At 42.0% G+C, this 20,939-nt stretch overlaps 1 protein-coding gene across 1 annotated transcript in view; it reads right to left on the bottom strand.

Moving 5' to 3' along the window:
* Window positions 1–20,939, bottom strand: part of EXOC4 (exocyst complex component 4) — a 755,478-nt gene that overhangs the window by 114,225 nt on the left and 620,314 nt on the right. Inside the window, exon 14 of the mRNA XM_070423919.1 lies at window positions 2,324–2,502. Coding sequence (XP_070280020.1) covers window positions 2,324–2,502 — 179 coding nt within the window. The remainder of the gene's footprint in view (window positions 1–2,323; window positions 2,503–20,939) is intronic.

Raw genomic sequence — 20,939 nt, 5'->3', positions numbered from 1 at the left:
GTGGAATGATCATCTTGAGAGGAACAGAGAGGGTACCATTTATATTATAAAATGGAGTGAGCACATGAGACAAAGCATCAGCAGGCGTGGTAGAAGAGATCTTTGTCAGAATAAGAGATGATTACATTTAGGAATTAGACAGCAACTGTACTGAGTACTCGTGGTGACATGAACAACAGCTCAACTGTGCCATTACAGAGGTGAGCATAATTCTTGGAGCTTCTCTCTCTCTTTCCAAAACAGTTGATGCAGGTTGGCCTGAGTATATCACTCAAAGGCTTGATAGAAATTGGAACTATTTTGCCTTGTGGAGCCCTTTTAGAATGGACAGAACAGAAATCTGGAATGCCATGCCACTGGAAATAAGATACTGTATTATTAAATACTAGAGGCCCAGTGCACAAATTTGTGCATGGGTGGGGTCCGGCTGGCCCGGCCCCAATTGGGCCGGGCAGGTGTGGGGGAGGTGCCATAGGTGGTTGTCCCTGCCCCTGGTCGAACTCCTGGTGGAAGGGACAATTTGCATATTAGCCTTTTATTATATAGGATTAGACACTGAAAGGCCACCAATGATCACTAATACAACTACCCATGCAGTCCTGTATTTGCAAGAAGCAAAGAAATCAGCAAAACAGGCATCTGGTCCCTTTTCAAAGCTGTTTATTTTGCAATTAGCAAAAGGGAAGTAAGCTATATTTGACTTTTTATTTTTATTTTGGTAAAGTGGAGTGGCACCGGGAGATAAAATGGATAATTTAGGCCAGGGGTCCTCAAACTTTTTAAACAGGGGGCCAGTTCACTGTCCCTCAGACTGTTGGAGGGCCGGACTATAGTTTAAAAAAAAACTATGAACAAATTCCTATGCACACTGCACATATCTTATTTTGAAGTAAAAAAAAACAAAACGGGAACAAATACAATATTTGTATTTGGATGTGGCCCGCAGGCCGTAGTTTGAGGACCCCTGATTTAGGATATTGCTTGTGACAGATTGCCTGACACAAAAAGATGATAAAGTTGAGGGTCTTTCAATGAGACCTACTTATCTGAGTCTGCTCAGATCCAATACTGTGCCCAAATTATCCTTAATAGGTGCATATATTTTTTTTCTATTTTTATAGGTTCTGGGAACAAATACGTATAATTTTTATCAGCAGATAAGAAGTAATATTTTAAATAATAAAAAGTAAAAGTACAAATAAGAAGTCATATTTTAAGGTTTCTAAAATAGAGTCTATGATCTCACTCAGAGCCCCTCCTCTGCTGGCCTTCAGGAGAGATGCTCAGTCAGCACGAGATCCGAGGCCGTGTGCATTCCAGGGTCGGGACTCTGCCCCTGGGGCCGGGATTTTGAATAATTTAGCCGGTGAATTTCATCTACACCTCTCTATGCTGGAAATGCTTGTTAATCAATAATAACTTGTCAAAAGACAATGGTAATAAACCACTTCCCCTGAAGTTCACATTCCAAATGATGTAAGTGTTTTCCTAGCAATAACCTTCGAATGGTTAACTCTGGTACTAAGTTCAGGGCAGATTCTGTTTCTTTCATGTTTTTGCTGTTATTTTCCTTTTTTCTACCCTGTTTCTGTCTCTCTGTTTATGCATTCAAATCTGCCATTTCCTTTATTCCTTCTTCATGTTTGCTTTGCCTCTATTATAACTGCTTACTACATGCTTCTGAATGAATGCCTTTAAGATGTATTTATTTTATAGTTATTAAATAATGTCTATGTGCCCTAAAGTTTTCAAATTATTTTTCTCTGAGTCATTGGTTCTTGATAAAAAAAAAGAAGTTTCATATTTTTATTTCATACCCTATTACTTAGTTTTCTTGAAATCTATAATTAAGTTGTCTCTTAACCATCTCTTTTCCAGAATAATTGTTTTTCTCATATTCTCTATTTTCAAGCACCTTAATCACTTCTAATATTCTCTTCTTAGACATTTTTTCATTAACTTGTATCAGTTAAAATAAAAAACCTCAGCTGTTGCTCAGCGCTGAGTTTTGAGATAAGTTCCTTCCCTTGGGAAGTTGTGAGGGGGACTGGCTTTTGTTCTTGAGACAATCGTGGTTCAATCTTCCACGATTTTGTTTCTAAGGTTTAATATCAAGCACTGTTAACATGGACCATTTTTGGCTTCCCACGCCCCACACAGGGAAGTGAGATTACTTCCTTTTGCAGAACCACCAAGTGCAGAGGCTCAGCTGAGCTGGATTCTGGCACAGTCTTCTGACAACCTGGACACGTCCCATAGGGTGACACATTCCCAATGAGAGTACTCAGTCCAGTTCCTCAGCCGTCCCCCACCAGTTACTTACTCTGGGATGTGGAAAGATTGGAGAAGGCTGACTTTGTTCGGCCTGCTAACCATTCCAGGCTTTCGTGCATGTTGGCCAAGGCTTTGAGGTCACTGACGTCACGCAGGATGTCTTGTGGAGGGATTAATTTATCACCCAGGTTCCCAATAAGAACTTCCGACTCCTTGCCAAAGGCTGCCCTGCAAAGCAAATCAGAGACATTTCACATACAGCACGGCAAAGACTGGGGTGGGCAATACTTTTTAAGACATGCCCGGCATGAGGTTGTTATAATCACTGTTATTACGGCATGCTACTTTTCCTAGGTTTAATTTTATGAGGATACTATCATATACCTGCTTAAAATTAGTTTGATCCTAGAAAGAGAGCTCTTGGAAGAAGAAGCAAATGACCTGATGCTTGTACCTTCAGCAGCAACTGGTGTGGGCCTGACCTACACAGGGATGGTCCTAGGGATGCTCGGATGCCTGCTCTCTTCCGGGATTCCCCTTACCTCTTCTCCCGCTGTGCAAATTGATGAATAGCTGATGGTGTTAAATATATATATATATTGTTTGAAGGTATTTGAAGTAAATAAAACCACTAAATTAATCTGGCAGTTAGAAAATGTTCTGAAATGTTCAAAAGCAAAGGGGCCCAGCCTCTTTAAGGAGCCGATTATAGTTGGGAAGGAAGGTAGGCCTCATTCATTCATTCACTCATATTCTAAAAAGGCTCTGGGCACATAAATAAGGAAGCATTTAGGCACTCATCATTTGGAAAGAAAACCCAGTAAAAATCAATGCCGGGATCCTTTTACTGACTGGAAGAAAACACAGTCAGGTGGATTTCACACAGAGCCCAATGTTTTTGGAGGGTTGAAAATCATGCTACGTGGGGTCGCAGAAGGATGAGCTGGAAGGGACCGGAGATCCCGCATGGCTCAGCCACTGCACAGATGAAGAAAGGAAGGTGCCGAAGGTTAACTACTTTGCCTGCAGGACACATAGTGGCAGGGCTGGGACTCACGCTGTCCAATTCCCACAGCTCTCTTTCTTTAAAAAAGAGAGGACGGAAATGATAAAAGATGAAGGAAGATGTACTCAATCTAAAAGCAAAATTAAAAAAACACACAAGACGAAACCCCATTCAATTTCCCAGCCCCTCCTGCCGATGTGGCGGTCAATGAAATAACAGCTGAAGTCGTAGACAGGTTTCCAAGAAACATCTCTCAAGCATCTTAGTTGGCAAGGACCTCTTTTGTGCCCTCCCCCGCCCCTTACTGGACGCAGCCCTGGCATCAGGTGCCCTTGAGCATGAAAATAATGCTGAGAATAATGGAGCCAAAGACAGGAGGGCTTGGAGGCACCGATGACGTCATGGAGCTGCAATGCAGCCCCAGATAATGCACTTCTAGGCTTAGTTCGTTTTATAGGAGAGAAAGTGAAACCTTATTTGTTTGAGCCATTGCTATTCCAAGTTTCTGCTACTAGCCGCTAAATGTAATTTCCACTGACACCATTATCTAATTAGCATAAGTGATGTCATTCTTGGAAAACTTTCCCTAAATTAGATATCTCTGAAATCGAGTTACTGCGAAAGCAAGACAATGTCTCTTCCATGCTCTGAGCCCAGCAGACAGTACAATATCTCCCCCTTGGCTGTCACGCAGTCGAGTTGTAAATATGTAGTTTGCTTAATCTGTCCTTATATATCCACTCTCCCAGCCCCTTAATCATCTTCGATAGATATAACAAATAGTGCCTCTGAGCTCGGTGGTTAAAAGCAGCAGGGGAGGCAAACAGCTTTGAAAGCCCGGCTCGGAGCCATCTTTATGCATGGAGGTGTGACCCTGGGGGGAAAGTGACAATCAAGACAAATGCATTTATGTCGAAGTCGAATCTGCTTTGTGGGATCTGAGGCCTGGGCATGTCTGCGGTCTGCCTCCGAGGCCAGATGCCGAGCCCACTCCCCTCCGGCTCCCTGAGATCGGCTTAACCTGCTCCGAAGGGAGCTCGGTGGACCGAGAGAAACACACACTGCCGCGCGCTGCACACATCGCAGACATCTCATTTGACAGGAATCCATAATCACCCCCTAACAACCTGGAGAGGGTCCCGCAACCATGACATCCAGAATAAATGATTGACAGCTATAACCATTTCACACAGAAAGTCATTCCTTCGAGGATTTGTGTGTCAAAGAGCTTGGTGGACGGTCTTTGTGTGTTATAAAAACCTTCAGGGGACGGCTTTAGCTGCAAAACCATGGACTTTTTTCTAAACCCTCTAATTTATTAAGTAAACTATGGTATAGTCACACTATGGAAAAGTGTGTAGTCATCAGAGATTATATAGTAGAAAATACTTGATTCCATAGAAAAATGTTGCATATAGTTTATTTTTAACCATGATATGCAGTTGAGTAAAACAAGCTGTTATAAAACTGAATGCACTACATACTATTCAAAAAAGAGTACTTATAGATTTTTATGAACTGAAAAAGACTGAATATCTATACACCAACATGTTAACTATGTGACCGGATTATTTTCCTTTGTGCTGCTCCGGATTTTCTACGTTTTCTCCAAAGAACATGTTTGCTTTGTAATTAAAAACAAAAATTACAAACCCTACCAGGAATGAGAAAACCTTTCAGATGGACACATAAAGAATTTCACCAGGGGAAATGGGAGGGGGGGATTACAGTCACTTGAATGGAACTGGGAGTGACGGGTGCGGGCTGGGGGCTAGCTCAGGATGGTCAGTGTCCACCACAGAGGGTCTGTTGGGGTCATACCCCAACGGGTCCAGGGATCCCCAAAGGTGTGGACGGAGTCGGCGAAGAATGAATGACATGGAAACTGGTTTCAGTTCATCAGCATAGTAAGGTTCTCCCTCCAGGATCTCCAGCGAAGTTCTGGTTAGGAACTCCAACCAAGTTCTGGTCAGGATCTCCAACCAAGTTCTGGTGCCATGTTCTCTCGCTAGGTTCTCCAGGTTCTCCAGCCAGGTTCAGTCACCAGGTTCTTTAGCCAGGTTCTATCCAGGTTCTTTTGCTATGTTCTGTCTAGGTTCTCCAGTGAAGTTCTGAAGCCAGGTTCTGTCCAGGATCTTTTGCCATGTTCTCTGGCTAGGTTCTGGTTAGGATCTGATGAGGTTCTGATGAGGAGCTGATGAAGAGCTGATGAAGAGCTGATGAGGATCTGATGTGGATCTGATGATTATTGTCTTGTTACATCCGTATTTATACCAGCCGATTTTAATCCTGTCAATTTCTATTACAAAGGTTAGGGCGTTTCTTATCTCCATTCCAGGGAGTAAAGATTATGTAGCTTAACTACCCGCCTGGCAATTAAGGGGTTGTATCCCCTCCCTAACCTCAGGGAAAAATCCCCACCTGGGGAAACAACCTTTCTCGGAGAGGTGACCTTGGTTAAAACACATAGCACCAAGAAGGTGAGCAAACATATTAAGAACAGTATGCCATATATGCCAGGTCCCTTGAAACAGCAAGGATGGACCGGCTCCCGGCAAGGGTCACGCTGCCAGACTGACCACACCCAGCACCTGGGCCAATGCGGTTTCTTTCTAGATCTGAATCGTACTTACTCTTTATCACCTGCTTATTATGAAAGTGCAGTACTTAATGGAGATGTTACGTGTTTTTGAGGGAAATGGGTAACAGAATGATCATTTTCTTGAGAAGTGAAGTGACAGGTGCTCCGTAATTGCCCAGTGATTACCTGACATGGCCAGGAAGAGAAATGTGCTTGCTGTGGGTACCCTGAGTCCCATGTGAGGAGTCACTGTCACCATCGTAGGCCAACATGCTCACAGAGGAGCCCAAGAAACTGAAGAAGGGGGTTCAACCTGTTAAGCTTAATTTCCCAAGACAATTATCATCTTTAAAGAGCTTGATCTGACAAGACTTCATTTAAGAGAGTTTTGCGAGAGCGTGAAATCTGTGTAACTTAATTTTACCACACAATCATCATCATTAAAGAGGTCTATCTGACAAGAATTCATGTAAGAGAATCTTGCCAAAGATGCTGAAAATTGTCTCCATTTAGTCTTTAAATAATTCTGTTATCCACTGAAATCTTAGGAAGGAAAAAAAGAAAATCTGCATTTCAGCAGGCTAAATGCACTTAGGAGAGAAACACTGCAAATCGTTTCTGAGCGACGGATTTGCAGATCTATGCTATATTTGGTCACATAATATACACACTCGACTCAGTGCTCTCTCTCCCTGCCCCATTCACCAATCACCCAAGACTGCTTCCTACTGCTGAACCCACTGAGCGACCAGGAAACACGGACAGAAGGTCAGTCCCCCTGTGACCCAGGCAGAGCAGGGGAAGGGCGAGGACTAAAGCAAGCCGGGCTAATGGTTTCGAGGTGGTATTTCCTCTATGATTTCATATGAGGAGGATGTGAGTATTATAGTCACTTGAACTGAACTGGGAGCAGTGAATGCTTGGTCTGGTGGCATTTCCCCTACGATTTCACATGAGGAGCTGGTAGGGGTTCACTTTCCCATTTAGTTCAGAGGTCACCAGATAGGAGGAGCTGAATCTGACTTGAGATGGAGGACAAAGGGATCCCAGACCTGGGAGGAATGCAGTGACTGAGGTCACCAGACAGGAGGAGTGGCATCTGACTTGAGATGGAGGACAAAGGGCTTCCAGGCTTGAGACGAATGGAGTGACTGAGAAGTGTGACTCCCTGTTGGGGAGAGAAGGAGAATGCCTCCCTATGATGGGTAGCTGTCACCTTGTATTAAACATAAAGTATGACATTTTAAAATAGGGGTACAAGGGTGAGAATGGAGACAGAATGACAGAAGGGTGGAACCTAAAAGTCCTAAGGCTATTGGCCCAAACCCATTCCTCTCCTCTCCCCTGCTCTGATCTGTAGGGGACAGGGGGAGCTGACCCCTGCAGGCTGTTTCCTAGGCTCCCACTGGGTACTGAGCATGGGTGGCCCTGATGGGACACTGAAGGACACAGGGAAAGGAGAAGACAGGGCATTTATCCCTCTCCCTTTGCCCAGGATGACGTCTCCAGCAAGGATGCATCTCATTCTTAGTCCATCCAGCTCCTACCACCCCCAACTCCTCTGCGTGCCTCTCCAGGAAGCACTTCTTCCCCTTGGCATTCCAGTTAAAGCGACAGTGACTTCCTGCTGTTGCTCATCTATGAGTTATCTTAATGTCCCCTGTGTGACACGCAGGGCACCATGAATCCATGTACCAATTCCCTACATTAAATTCCCTCTAGGTAAACACTACGAGTGGCTTCTGTTTTCCATGTTAGATCCCAACTTATACAAGACCTAATAATGATGTCTGACCACATTCCATGCTACTGGGAAGCGAGTACGTTTCTGGCACGGGGATTAATTAGTTCTGTTGTGCAGGTAGTGAAACTGAGATGTGTCAAGGTGACCTGTAAAGATCACTTAGCCATTACCTGTCAGAGTCTAAACTGATGAAGGTTATAAAAAGGTCAGGTCACCTTACCCAGATTCGTCATAATACCCACTCCTTATGAGATTCGACAATGACACTTCCATTTATCATGTCTGCTTTTTACAACTGCTCAATCTTCAACACTTTCAAAACGTGTGCCAAAATAATGGGGGTAGTACCATTCTGATGGGTTCTTTAATCAGGTTTTCACAAACTGCTCTTCTAAAATGATCCTGGCTAAACCCTTATAAATAGGAAGTAATCCAGTAGTCCAGTTACCTTGATTACAACGTTATTTTTGTCCTTGAACCTGCTGAAACTCATCACTGTCTACCCTTCAATTGTTTTCATGCATGTGCATGTCATCACACACTATCATGTGAGTAGCTATTTTTCATATTTAATAAGTAATTGCTCCTCTTTAGAAAGCTGCCTCCTCCATTATCACAGTCGAGAATTTTTCCTTTGCTTTCTTCACCTACTGTGTTTCTACCATTTAGAAACTTGCAATGCTCATGACTGGCAAGGTGAGGTGAGCAGTCTACAATTCTGTGCAAAGGCAGAACTGGGAACAAGCTGGGGGGTGTGGTTCTCAGGTGTTCTTTACAATCAAGGTGAATATGTGAAATATCAGCAACTTCTCTTCCTTTAGTGTCTGTTTGGGCCTTAAAACATATTATTTCCCATTGGTTGCAGGGAAATTGGGGTTTCTGGGTTCCTACCCACTCAGAGATGGCAGAGAAATTAATTATGACCACCAGCCCTTCCCCTTGTGCTTTTAAATCAGCTTGCTTGGCTCTAGCTGGTTTGGCTCAGTGGATAGAGCGCCGGCCTGTGGACTGACGGGTCTCAGGTTCGATTCCAGCCAAGGGCACATGCCTGGGTTGCAGGCTTGATCCCCAGTGGGGGAGTGCAGGAGGCAGCCTATCAATGATTGTCTCTCATTGATGTTTCTATTGCTCTCTCCCTTCCTCTCTGCATCAATAATAAAAAAAAAATAAACAAAATAAATCAGCTTGCTCACTGAGACAGGCACAAAACACCTGTCCTGTGGATTTATGGTATTCTGGCACTGACAGGGACCCTATGGGTTTATGGTATTCTGGCACTGAGAGGAAGCATATGAATTTATGGTATTCTGGCACTGACAGGGATCTTGGTAGTCTAAACGAGTAGTTCTCACCATGGTTATAAATTAAAAGCTTAACTAGGAAATCAAACAAAATACTTGATGCCAAACTCCACCTGCAGAAATTCTGATTTTATTGGTCAGGGGCGGGGCCCAGGCATGGGCATTTAAAAATAACAGCTTTTTTTGAGATAACATTCACCCATTTAATATGTGTACTTTAATGGTTTTTAGTATAGTCGCAGAGTTAAACAATTAATTCAGAACGTTTTCCTCTCCTCAAAAGGAAATCCTGAACCCATTAGACTTTGCACTTACCCCAGTCTCCACCCCCAGCCCTTGGAAACCACTAATATTTCTGTCTCTATAGACTTCCCTATTTTAGACATTCATATTTAACTCCTATTCATATAAATGGAATCATACAATGTTATTTTTTTGTGAATGGCTTCTTTTACTTAACATGGCTTTAGGGTTCATCCATATTTAAGCAGTGCTTCATTTCTTTTATCACCAAATAATATTCCATTGTATGGACAGATCACCTTTTATTTACCTATTCACCAGGTGATGGGCATTTGGGTTGTTTCCAATATTTGACTATTATAAATAATGCTGCTATGAACATTCACACATGAATTTTTGCGTGGATGTATGTTTTCATTTATCTTGAGTATATATACCTAGGAGTGAAATTGCTGGGTCAAATGTTAACTCTATTGTTAATCCTTTGAGAAAATGCCAGATTGTTTTCCAATATGGCTGCACCATTTTACACATTTCCTTGTACCAAGGGTTCCAATGTATCCACATTCTTGCCAACACTATGATTCCCGTCTCTCTTTTTTTATTGTTATTGTAGTCATCCTAATGGATGTGAAGTAATATCTCATTGTGGTTTAAATTTGCATTTTCTTGCTGGCTAATGATATTGAGCATCTTTTCATGCGCGTATTGGCCATTTGTATGTCTTCTTTAGAGAAATGTCAAGTCTGAACCTTCATTAATTTTTTAACTGGGCCATTTGTCTTTTTATTATTGAGTCATTAATTCTTTAGCTGATATTTACTAGGAACGCGCCATTACCCAGGCCCTGCCCTAGTTCCTGTAGTAAGTTCAAAATCCACTAAAATTATTTCATAATTTGCTCATATGCCACAACGCAGAGTTGGAAAAACACCATGTTAAAGCCTGCCTGGCTTTGTGAATGTGTTCCTTAATTGGACCTTCCTCAGATGGCGAACATTTATCAGGCGCTTCATAGAGAAACTGGAGCCCAGAGGAAGATGTGTTCATTGGCCACCGTGGCAAAGGTGGGAGCAGAGCTACATCTCTCACAAGCTGCAGGGGCTTTAGTGTTTCCCTCTGCCCAGGGGTTCAAATAGCCCCCACCCCCCAACCCAAGACATATAAAAACTGCTTTGAGTCATGGAAGTGGACTTTCCTAAGCACTCAACTGTCATGAGGTGCTAGAGCAGGGAGGACATATTCAGATCTGTCAAATCTCAGCATAGAGCCCTTAACGACAGCAGGCACTTTCCTACTTTTTAAGACCAGAGAGTTTGATTGACAGGCAACTGCCTAGCAATAAAGTAAATCAAAGCCTCCTATGGGGAAACAATACTTCTTCTAGTTCCCTGACATGTTTACCATATAACCCACAAATGATTTAAGAGTTTATGTGGGACACAAAGAGGGAGGACACAACACTCTTAAGCGCAACATGGGAGAACTCTGAAAGGAAAGAGAAGGAGGAGGGGATGAGTAAGCCCAACGACTGGCTGGTGAGAAGGGCGACTGATGGGTACCCCCTCCACTAAGGAGAGCATGTTGCTTCCACTGGGTCACACGTCATCCCTGAGCCGTTTGTCAACTTGACCGGTGGGTGGTGTCACAATGACGAGGAGCCTTCTCATTTTAAATTAATTTCTTAATTTCAAATTAATTTTAAATTAATTTTTACATGGAGGGTCAATGGGGATAGCTATGCATTAAGTCTGTTTTTAAGTCACAGGGTGTGTCACATATACTCGGCTCAGAAAACATGCCTGGAGAGCTTTTAAGAGAAAGAAACCCTGAGAGATATAAGAGCATTCTTTCCTAAAAGGAAAACAATGACAATTTCCAGTTCTTCCATTATTTTAGGCATGTTCCCAGGTCATGCTCCAGCAGGTGGGTGCTAGTAATGGCAGCAGTACATTGTTAAACACACAGAGCAGAAAAAATAGAATTGCTTAATGCAATCATGTCTTAGAAATGCTGGAATCCCTTGTGGTTTGAAACTTCCTGGAGTAGCTGCTTACCCTCAACTCTTCCTTCCTGATCCTTAATCTGAACATGTCATAGAAAGGAAAACATTTCGGTCGGCGAATGAACATATTTGTAATCAAACTGATCACTTCAAACATTTAAATCATTTTAATGTGACAGCACAAAGACTGACTAACCACCAAGTGTTCATGTTATTATTAGGGAGATAAGACCTTATTATTATGAGATCTAATATTATTGCTAGAGGACTGCATTATCCAATGCAAATACTTTTGGTTCATTTACCACCATTATTCCTTTTCACCATCAAGCTTTCCTTCCAATTACATCTAAAGCAGTGACTAATTGAGAACCATTAAAGAGATGAAAAGAGAAAGAGTGAGGGGAAGGGAGAGGAAAAGCGCCCCCCCCCTTTTTTTTACAGAATTATGTCAGCTAATAAATGTTTCAAAGTTCATCAATGGATGATAACATTACTGGTGGAGAGGCTGTTAGAGAAGTGGACAATCACATAGTCTCAAGTTAGCAACTCAGATTAATCATAAAGGCACATACATGCACCTGTCTACAGGGGAGTCTGACAGTCACCACCTTAACGCAATAGTCAGTAGCAGCCCAGGCAGACGTGATGGAAGCAGGACTGTGGGAGGCAGAGAACGTCACCCATGTAGTGTTCCCAACAGAAATGTGCAACTGGGACATAATCACGAAGAAGCTGTGAGATAAACTCACATCTCTACATGGTAACTGGCCTGGCCTCCTCACCAAAGGATTCTATGTCGTGAAAAATAGGGGGAGTTGATGGGACTTTGTGGATTAGGAGACCTAATGAGAATGAGCGAAACTCAGAGCTGTGCAAGTCACGTGACAAGAAATTCTTCACATTTTCTCTATAATTAGAGTTAACATTTTTCTTCCTCTGCAGCATAACTTTTGTTCTTTCATCTGTGTTACTAACTATACATCCTATACATTAAACCAGTGATGGCGAATCTATGACACACGTGTCAGAGGTGACACACGAACTCATTTTTTTGGTTGATTTTTCTTTGTTAAATGGCATTTAAATATATAAAATAAATATCAAAAATATAAGTCTTTGTTTTACTATGGTTGCAAATATCAAAAAATTTCTATATGTGACATGGCACCAGAGTTAAGTTAGGGTTTTTAAAAATGCTGACACGCCGAGCTCAAAAGGTTCGCCATCACTGCATTAAACAGTCAGCCTTTTTATTTCTGACTGATTTCTAATTGCTAATGTAAAATAACAGCTCAGATTTTAGGTAAACAGTTAAGTATTTGCACTTTGCTATGGGCTGAAATGTATTCTTTCCCAAATTCGTATTTGGAGGCCCTATACCCGAAAATGATGGTGTTTAGAGATGGGATCTTTGGGAGATAGTTAATTCAGGAAGGGGGTACCCTTATGATGGGGTACATACTCTTATAAGAAGAGGCAGAGCTCTTTTTCTCTCTGACCTATCAGGACACAGCAAGAAAAACAGGCCTCTGCATGCAAGGAACTGAACAGGCCTGCACCTTGATCTTGGACTTCCCAACCTTTAGGACTGAGAGAAATAAATTCCTGTTTGGGCCACTCAGTATACAGTATTTTGTTATGGCAGCCAGAGCAGACTAAGACATACCCTAAACCCTGAGAATCCTTCTACCCATTCCTTTATTTAAGCCCATTACTTGTATATTGAGTAATGCCTGCATTCAATAAGTATTTATTGAACATGTGTGACACACTACACTTGGCATTTGATACCAAAATTCTAGAACAATAATACAACTTAATACTCTGACCATTAGCTCTATACTTTTGCTATCAGTGTTGAATCCTGATTTGATGGAGGAACTTGTTTGCAAAGCCTTTATAGGCACCTTCTGCTCTTAGGACAATGTTTTTCTAGAAAATAACAGTCATCAAAGAATTGATCAAATTTTCTTATAAAAACAGCTTTAAAATTGAAGGTTGTGATTCTGAGACATCAAATAAATGATGGTTACAGAAAATATACCATAAATGTAAACATACTAAAACTAGAACCCCAAGAAGCAGCTAAAAATAGTAAAATTATTTTTTATATGCCTTAATCCATTTATTCTTTTTTTCCCATTGATTTTTCTTTATTGATTAAGGTATTACATATGTGTCCTTTTCCTCCCATTCCCCCCCGCTCTCCCCCCACTCATGCCCTCACCCCCCTGGTGTCTGTGTCCATTGGTTAGGCTTATATGCATGCATACAAGTCCTTTGGTTGATCTCTCCCCCTTACCCCCACTTTCCACTACCTTCCCTCTGAGGTTTGACGGTCTGACTGATGCTTCTCTGTCTCTGGATCTGTTTTTGTTCATGAGTTTAAGTTGTTCATTATATTCCATAAATGAGTGAGATCATGTGATATTTATCTTTCTCTGACTGGCTTATTTCACTTAGCATAATGCTCTCCAGTTCCATCCATGCTGTTGCAAATGGTAAGAATTCCTTCCTTTTTATAGCAGCATAGTATTCCGTTATGTAGATGTACCATAGTTTTTTAGTCCACTCATCTGATGATGGGCACTTATGTCGTTTCCAAATTTTAGCTATTGTAAATTATGCTGCTATGAACATAGGGGTGCATATATCCTTTCTGATTGGTGTTTCTAGTTTCTTAGGATATATTCCTAGAAGTGGGATCACTATTAAACATTCCCCAAAGTGGAAAGAATGCACTAGGTATACTGACTAAACAAAGGGCTCCAACTTAATCTAAAGCATAAATACACAACATAAAAGCACAACTTTATTAGAAATTAAATATGACCTAATATGCTAGCTAAAACACACACACACACACACTCTCTAAAAACAGCCTGTAAGTTGCAGAATCAAAAGCTGTCATTCATAGATAAGGGACAAAGGTGCAGAGGAGTGAGGGACCAGACTAAAGTCACACCGAAAATTAGAGGCAGATGGAGCAGAAACCCAGACTCAGTCTCGGGGTTTTCTCTACACTCTATCCCCCTTTTTTGGGGGGTGCCGAGTAGATGAGTACACTGATGTATCAGTGGGTAAAGATAGTGAAAAATTCCATGTAAATTGATAAGACGTAACAACAAGCAAAGAGCTAATTGTGAAGCCATAGATTTTCAGGCCGATGGCACCTGCCCCGAGTTCCAACATAGACACAACTTGGAAGAAGGTTGCATTGAAAAGCTCTCTTAGCTTGAACACAAACACATCTTTCTTCAGCTAAGCCACCAAGCAATGGTGGATTCAAACAATAAAGGAACAAGGTTTGCTCTGTAGGTGCTGAGGCTTCCAGGCCTATGCAGGTTTTCTGCCAGAAGCCACTATAAATTATGAATTTATTCAAATAGCAACAGTTTTCTAAGAAGAACATTTCTTAAGCTTCAATACAGAGTATCAATATGTAGGAATAAAATAACCAATAATTGCTTATCATGAATTGAATATATACTTTGGTTTTTCAACTACCAAGAAGGATTACAGGTTTAAAAGTAAAAATTTATATAGCATTGACCTTTCTCGTCTGAGGAGTCTAGTTTATTGACCATTCTGGGTATTTCTCAAATTGCCATACAATTTCCTTTTGAAGAATCTAAATCTAGTCAGAGCATGGACACTAAACAATTGATCTCAAGCAAAGGCAGGAAGCCCAAACTTTGCAACTAAGTGTCAGGTCTTCAAGGAAGCACTGGGGGAACAGAGGGGGGGAGAGTGAGGGGTGGGAGGGGGTCATGGGAGAAAGACAAAGACATGGGGACCTCTGGGGCAAAGTGAGATTCCACAGAGAAGGGTAAAGGCTTTGCATAAAATTGGCAGAAAAGTAAAGATGGTTTAAGATTAAGATTTTTTCCCCCCAGGGGTAAAACAGTTAGAATGATAGTGTATTTGTAGAGAATTGTCTAACTGGCAGTGAACAGTCACTGGGTTTGAGAATGTGTGGAATTTTTTTAAGCAAGTATGAATTTAAAACCTCAGCAACAATCACTCGTGGTTAAATAACCTATAATGAGCAGTGAGCCCCTGCCCCAGCTCTCCTCATCCTTAGTCCTGTGCCCCCCAAAGAAGCACCTACAACTTAAAAAATTGTTTTTAATTCTTCCAGTTGTTATACGCACCTCGTTACATAATCTGTGGAAACAGCTACTTGTTGATATATTACTTTTAGACATTTATTCTGACAGACTGCTCAATGGACTGATGAGGAATTAATTAGCTATGTTCTCCTTTTCCATCCCCAAATTGCCCCCTTCCCCTTCCTAATGTAGTTATATTACAATTTTTAGTTTTTCACTGGGTTTTAATAATATATGCACACATCTTTACCTACAGTAGGAGCACTCACCACACTATAAAATGCCGACTTGTCTTACTCCCCCCAAGACTGTGGGCTCCACCCCAGGAGGAAGCGCAGTTTCGGGGAGAAGATGCTGGAAGAGTTGATGTCTGAGCTGAATCCTGAAAGAGGAACTGGGCAGGTACAGGAGGTGGGCGTGGCATGAGCAGAGAGCATTCTAGGAAGAGGGATGGGCAGAGCAAAGACACAGCAGTCAGTAGGAAAGGGCACGGTGGCCTGGGGACCTGAAAGCGTTTAACAGGGAAAGAAAGACAGTGAAAGGGCAAGTGTCTTCCCAGGCCTGGCAAGTGTGAGCCTGCGGCAGGGGGCAGCCATCAGTGAGGAGATGGACAGGGGAGCAGTCATCAGTGAGGAGATGACAGGGGAGCAGCCATCAGTGAGGAGATGGACAGGGGAGCAGCCATCAGTGAGGAGATGGACAGGGGAGCAGCCATCAGTGAGGAGATGGACAGGGGAGCAGCCATCAGTGAGGAGATGGACAGGGGGAGCAGCCATCAGTGAGGAGATGGACAGGGGAGCAGCCATCAGTGAGGAGATGGACAGGGGAGCAGCCATCAGTGAGGAGATGGACAGGGGGAGACAGAAAACAGACGAGGAAGGAGGCCCTTCCGTGGCGACTGGACTCGCACTGCTCGCCTTATCTTCGGCACACCTCGTCCTGCCCCGGCCCAGGCTAGATGACAAGTGTTTTTCCTTCCACAGTGGCATGGTACGTCACTATCAGCCACACTTCTGAAGGGCTGAGTGGGATTAAATTAGAGGGATTAATTTTCCCCCTTTATTAAGAATGTTATTAAATGTACACCTATGTGGAAAATTAAATAATTGCATGATCTAAAATTAAACAAAAATAAAATGTCTTAAACATTCTATAGTGATGCTTAAATGATAGTATTAGATAATTATAATCCTCAGATAACTGTATAAGAGAGATTTTAAGTTTTTTTTTCATTTACTGCCAATCATGCTAGTAAGTCATATCATTTTGATATAATAATAAAGTGCCTAATTTAATCTTCTTGAACATTAATTGATATGTTTGTAGCTGAGTCTCCAGTTAATTACCTGTCTTTTCTGTTTAATCTTGAGATTTAAGTCTGCTTCCCACCCTCCCTTGCTGGGCAATGTCCTCCATCTGCCCATGACCTTCATCTTATTTAATTGGGGGAAAAAGAGCATTTTAGCAGGGCATTCTCTCCCCTTGTACTTATTTAATACATTCATGCTTCCTGAGTCATCTTTCCTTTTAGAATTATATTTGAAAGTGATCTTAAACATGCAGAGATGGTGAAATAAATGCCTCCATTCTAGTAAACATTTTGTCCCAGCAAACGAAAGTGTTTATTTTCCTGCACCAGAGTTTTCACTTGTTTCTTCAAATATATGCAAAGATTTTCCGACAGCTACAGTTGTCTGGAAACCCTTCATGGTTGCTGCTTTTGAGAACCTTTTAAATTTCCAAGTGAAAATTTTCTGAAAATTTATACTCTACGTCATTCAGACCATGTTTCCATCCAAATACATCCCTAGGCCCACTAGATTTCTGCTTCGTTTACTTGTCTAATCTGGGCTGGATGCAGAAACTAAAGAGGTATAAAGACCTACCAAAGGCAAAACAAAACAAAAAACTCTGAGGATCAGAAGTCAGGCTGTGAGCTTCTAAAAGGAACATGTTACTAGACATAAAGCTTAGGGAGGCCACTGAAGACATTTCCTTCCCATTAAGGCAAGATGCTCACCATTCTTTACATGCTGTTCTTTTCATCTGAAGAGTGAGAGATCCTTCCTACTTGTATTCAGCTTCCTTGGTTCAGCATTTATTGAGGATCTCTGATGAATGATGGGGCTCCAAAGAGGAAGGTGAAAGTGCAAACCTGCTTTCTGCTTTTAGTCTGACTTGTCCCTCAGTCTCTTTCCACTCAGGACTGCATCACACTATCTGAAACCCACATAATTTTATATCATTTTGATATTTTCTTTCCCTTGGTATTATATTATTTATCTTTTCAATAATGACTATTTTCTTTTCTTTGACTGGACGAGCATAAAGCTCAGATGAAAGCTAAGATAATCAGTTTTAAAGTACCAGCCTCCCCTCCTCCAATAGCTGGATATTCTGTTACCAACCTATTATTGAAAGGGAGAACTCAAAACAATGTAATACATGAAATATAATACAGCGAGTACTAATGATAACACACGTAATCTAGAGTAAAGCACCTACATGATAAAATGTTTGTGACATCAGTAGAAAGTGATTAGCATATCAGCCAACATGATGATGATTATTAAAAATGAAGGAATAGTCTGGTCGGTGTTGCTCGGTAGTTGAGCATCGACCTATGTATGAACCAGGAGGTCACAGTTCGATTTCCGGGCAAGGCACATGCCCAGGTTGTGGGCTCAGTCCCCAGTAGGGGATGTGCAGGAGGCAGCCAATCAATGATTCTCTCTCGTCATTGATGTTTCTCTCTCTCTTTCCCTCTCCTTTCATCTCAAATCAAGAAAAAATATATTAAAAAAAAGAAAATGAGGAATAACTCAAATGTGCAAAAATACAAATTCCTGATCCATTTTTAGGCTGGTTGATCAAAGTGTTAGAGGAGGCAGATAGACGGATATGAGCCGGGAGAGGCTGGGAGAGTTAGCTGGGCTGGAGGAAATCAGTGTGAGACGTGACAAACTGAAAATAGACAATGGCAGTGGTAAGTCCCTATGTGAGCAGAAAAGATTCAGAGCCCTCCGGGATTGGTCTCCCCAGTGGCATAACACCTAGCTGAAGGAGCCTCATTGAAGGAATAAGGGAAGGGCAGACTTACTGAGGGGCACTGCAGTCTAGGGCTATACATATCCCAAACCCCACCCAAGTGGGGCACTGGGTTCAGTCCCAGCCAGCTGAGCTGCCCACTCAGGTCCTCTCTGAGCGTAATGCTTTCCTCACCTGCTTTTGCTGCTATTTGTTGTCTCTTGTCTGAATCTAATCCTACAAGCAAGACAAGAACTGGGGGCGCAGAGGACTGTCTCTGGCCTGAGGTTACCTCCGGCCGGAAACCCCCTTGTCACTGCTGACGACAGTGTGGTAGCTCTGGCAGCCAGACCACCCGGGCTCAACCAGCGGCATTACTTCGTGGCTCTGTGAATTTGGGAAAATCATGTCATTTCTCTGCACCTCAGTTCCCTCATCTCTTGCATGGGAATAACAGCACCTGAACACCCATAATGCTGCTGCCCAGTGCCAGGCTCGAGCTGACTGTGATCGCTGTGACAGTTGAAATAGATTGTACAGTCTTTCCAGAAACGTAATCAATTATTCATCTTTCCACATGCTAGAGTTCAAGACTAATTTGTAGATTTTACAAACAAGAGTGGGCAAAAGTAGGTTTACAGTTGTTCATATGGGAAAACAATATAATAATTCATAAATAATAATACAAGAATAAACTCTGTGTTTTGCGTACTCACAGCTGTATTTTTTCACTTTTATCACTAGAAAGCTCTGGCCCTGGTTCTGCCAATTACATCTGTCCACTTAAGGATTTTCAACCCTGGCTCTAGAGAAATGATTCTTATTCTTTGATATTCTGGGGCCCTGAGTGAAATGGCGCTAAAAGACTTTTAGGACAGTCTTTCTAATACACGTGTTCCGTGCGCCCCCCCCCCCCCCCCCCCCACCGCAACTCTTAGACAACCCTTAATCTTCCCCTTTACTTCCCTCAACACCTTACCCCTTCTGTTAATTACATCTCCAGAAAGTAGGGCTGCTTTTATCAGTGGATATTCATTGATCTCAAAAGGATAATATATTCATATATATGACAGGTGCAAAGACAATGGCTAGAAAGCCTGCTTTCAGCTTGTTGGGAACAAAAGGATATTTGCTATTTTTCTTTTTTCTATTGAAGCCCTGGCTTGATCTAGTTCCCCCCCTCTATTCAAAGTTAAGCCTGGAAATAATACATTTTATTTTTTAGTTAAAAAATAAGAATAGAAAAAGGCCTTGTTTAGTAATGAAGGGAACGTGACCTTTATTCAATGTGAAGGGCACTGGGTTCTATATTCATCCATCTGCTAAACAGCCCTCTGAGCTCTAAGAGCTAATTACAGGAGGGGAGTGTGACTTCTCAGCCTTGTGGCTCACACCATGCTCTATGGTACTCTAATGTGGGAGATAAAGGCTCTGTCAACGCTCCCAAGTTGGAATGTCAATGAAGACTGTTCTCTACCACTTACCTTGCCTCTCAACTTCTCCTCAGGATAGAGAACATGACAGAGTAAGAAGAAAGAATCAATCATACACAAAACAAATAGACCTATCATATTATTTTTCTTCCGTTAAAGCAAATACAATTTGTTTTCAAACCATGTCTAATTGCAAAAATGTAGACAGAGCTCTCAGACATAAGGTCCAGCACAATAAACCAGATACTATAATTCAATTTATATGAAATTTGAGGACAGTGAAAACTAAACTCGGTGATGAATGCCAGAACAGTGGGTTCCTTCAGGGCAGGCCTCTGGGGCCCTGGAAAAGCTCGATATTTTGATCTGGGGGGTGGTTACATGGTGTGATCACACATAATAATTCAATGAGTTATACCCTTCACTTCATGTATAACTAACCAAAAATTTAAAAAAGTGTAATTTGTTTTTCCTTTAAATCTAAGCTGGAAAGTGATACAATTAAGTGGGCAAGACAAGAGTAAAGGAAGCTGGAACTCACTGCTAACCCTCCTAAACCAGAAGCGGGAGGTGGCACACGAAGGTTAGCCCTTCAGATCAGCACACTCTTTCCTGGGAAGGGCTGGAAACTCCTCCCCAGGTCCAAGCTGCTGAAGAGACCTAATGAAGCTGACGCACTTCTCCTTGCAAGCACAGCATGCGATTAAGGTGTGACGTTAGAATAAGCCAAGGAACGGCAGAAAAAAGACCTATTTTGATTTAACGTAACCTGAAAAGTTGAGGAAAACACACTTTATCTTTGAGAAGGTGCCCCTAACACAACCACGAAGGGAGCGAGATGATTAAAGGGAAGGAGTGGGAATGTGCTTATCCAGACGTCGTAAAGCTCTGGCAGCAGGAAAGCGCAGTGGCAAGACTGACAGAGAGTAGAGCCTGTGGCTGAACTTGTCCTAAGACCAGGTTAGTTATTCTTACGTGGGGCTCCAATCCATCCACGTCTCCGTCACTCTTTACCACTCTTGATAGAAAAACATTATGAGGCTACTCTCTGTTATTATCACCATGTGATTTAAATTATGGGGCATGTAGAGAACAGGCATAGGAAATAAAAATTTAAGAGTTTTTAATTTACTTCAGATGCTGGGGAAAATATATTCAGCATTTAAAGGTGTTAGAAAAAACACCTCTGTGACTTTGGTATAAGCCTGGG

This window comes from Myotis yumanensis, unplaced genomic scaffold, assembly GCF_028538775.1.
Source record: "Myotis yumanensis isolate MYYU_CA2020_CCGP unplaced genomic scaffold, mMyoYum1.0.hap1 SCAF_9, whole genome shotgun sequence".
In the NCBI taxonomy this organism is placed as follows: domain Eukaryota; kingdom Metazoa; phylum Chordata; class Mammalia; order Chiroptera; family Vespertilionidae; genus Myotis; species Myotis yumanensis.
Note: the sequence above shows the minus strand (reverse complement) of the source record. Positions and strands in the feature narration are given on the sequence as shown.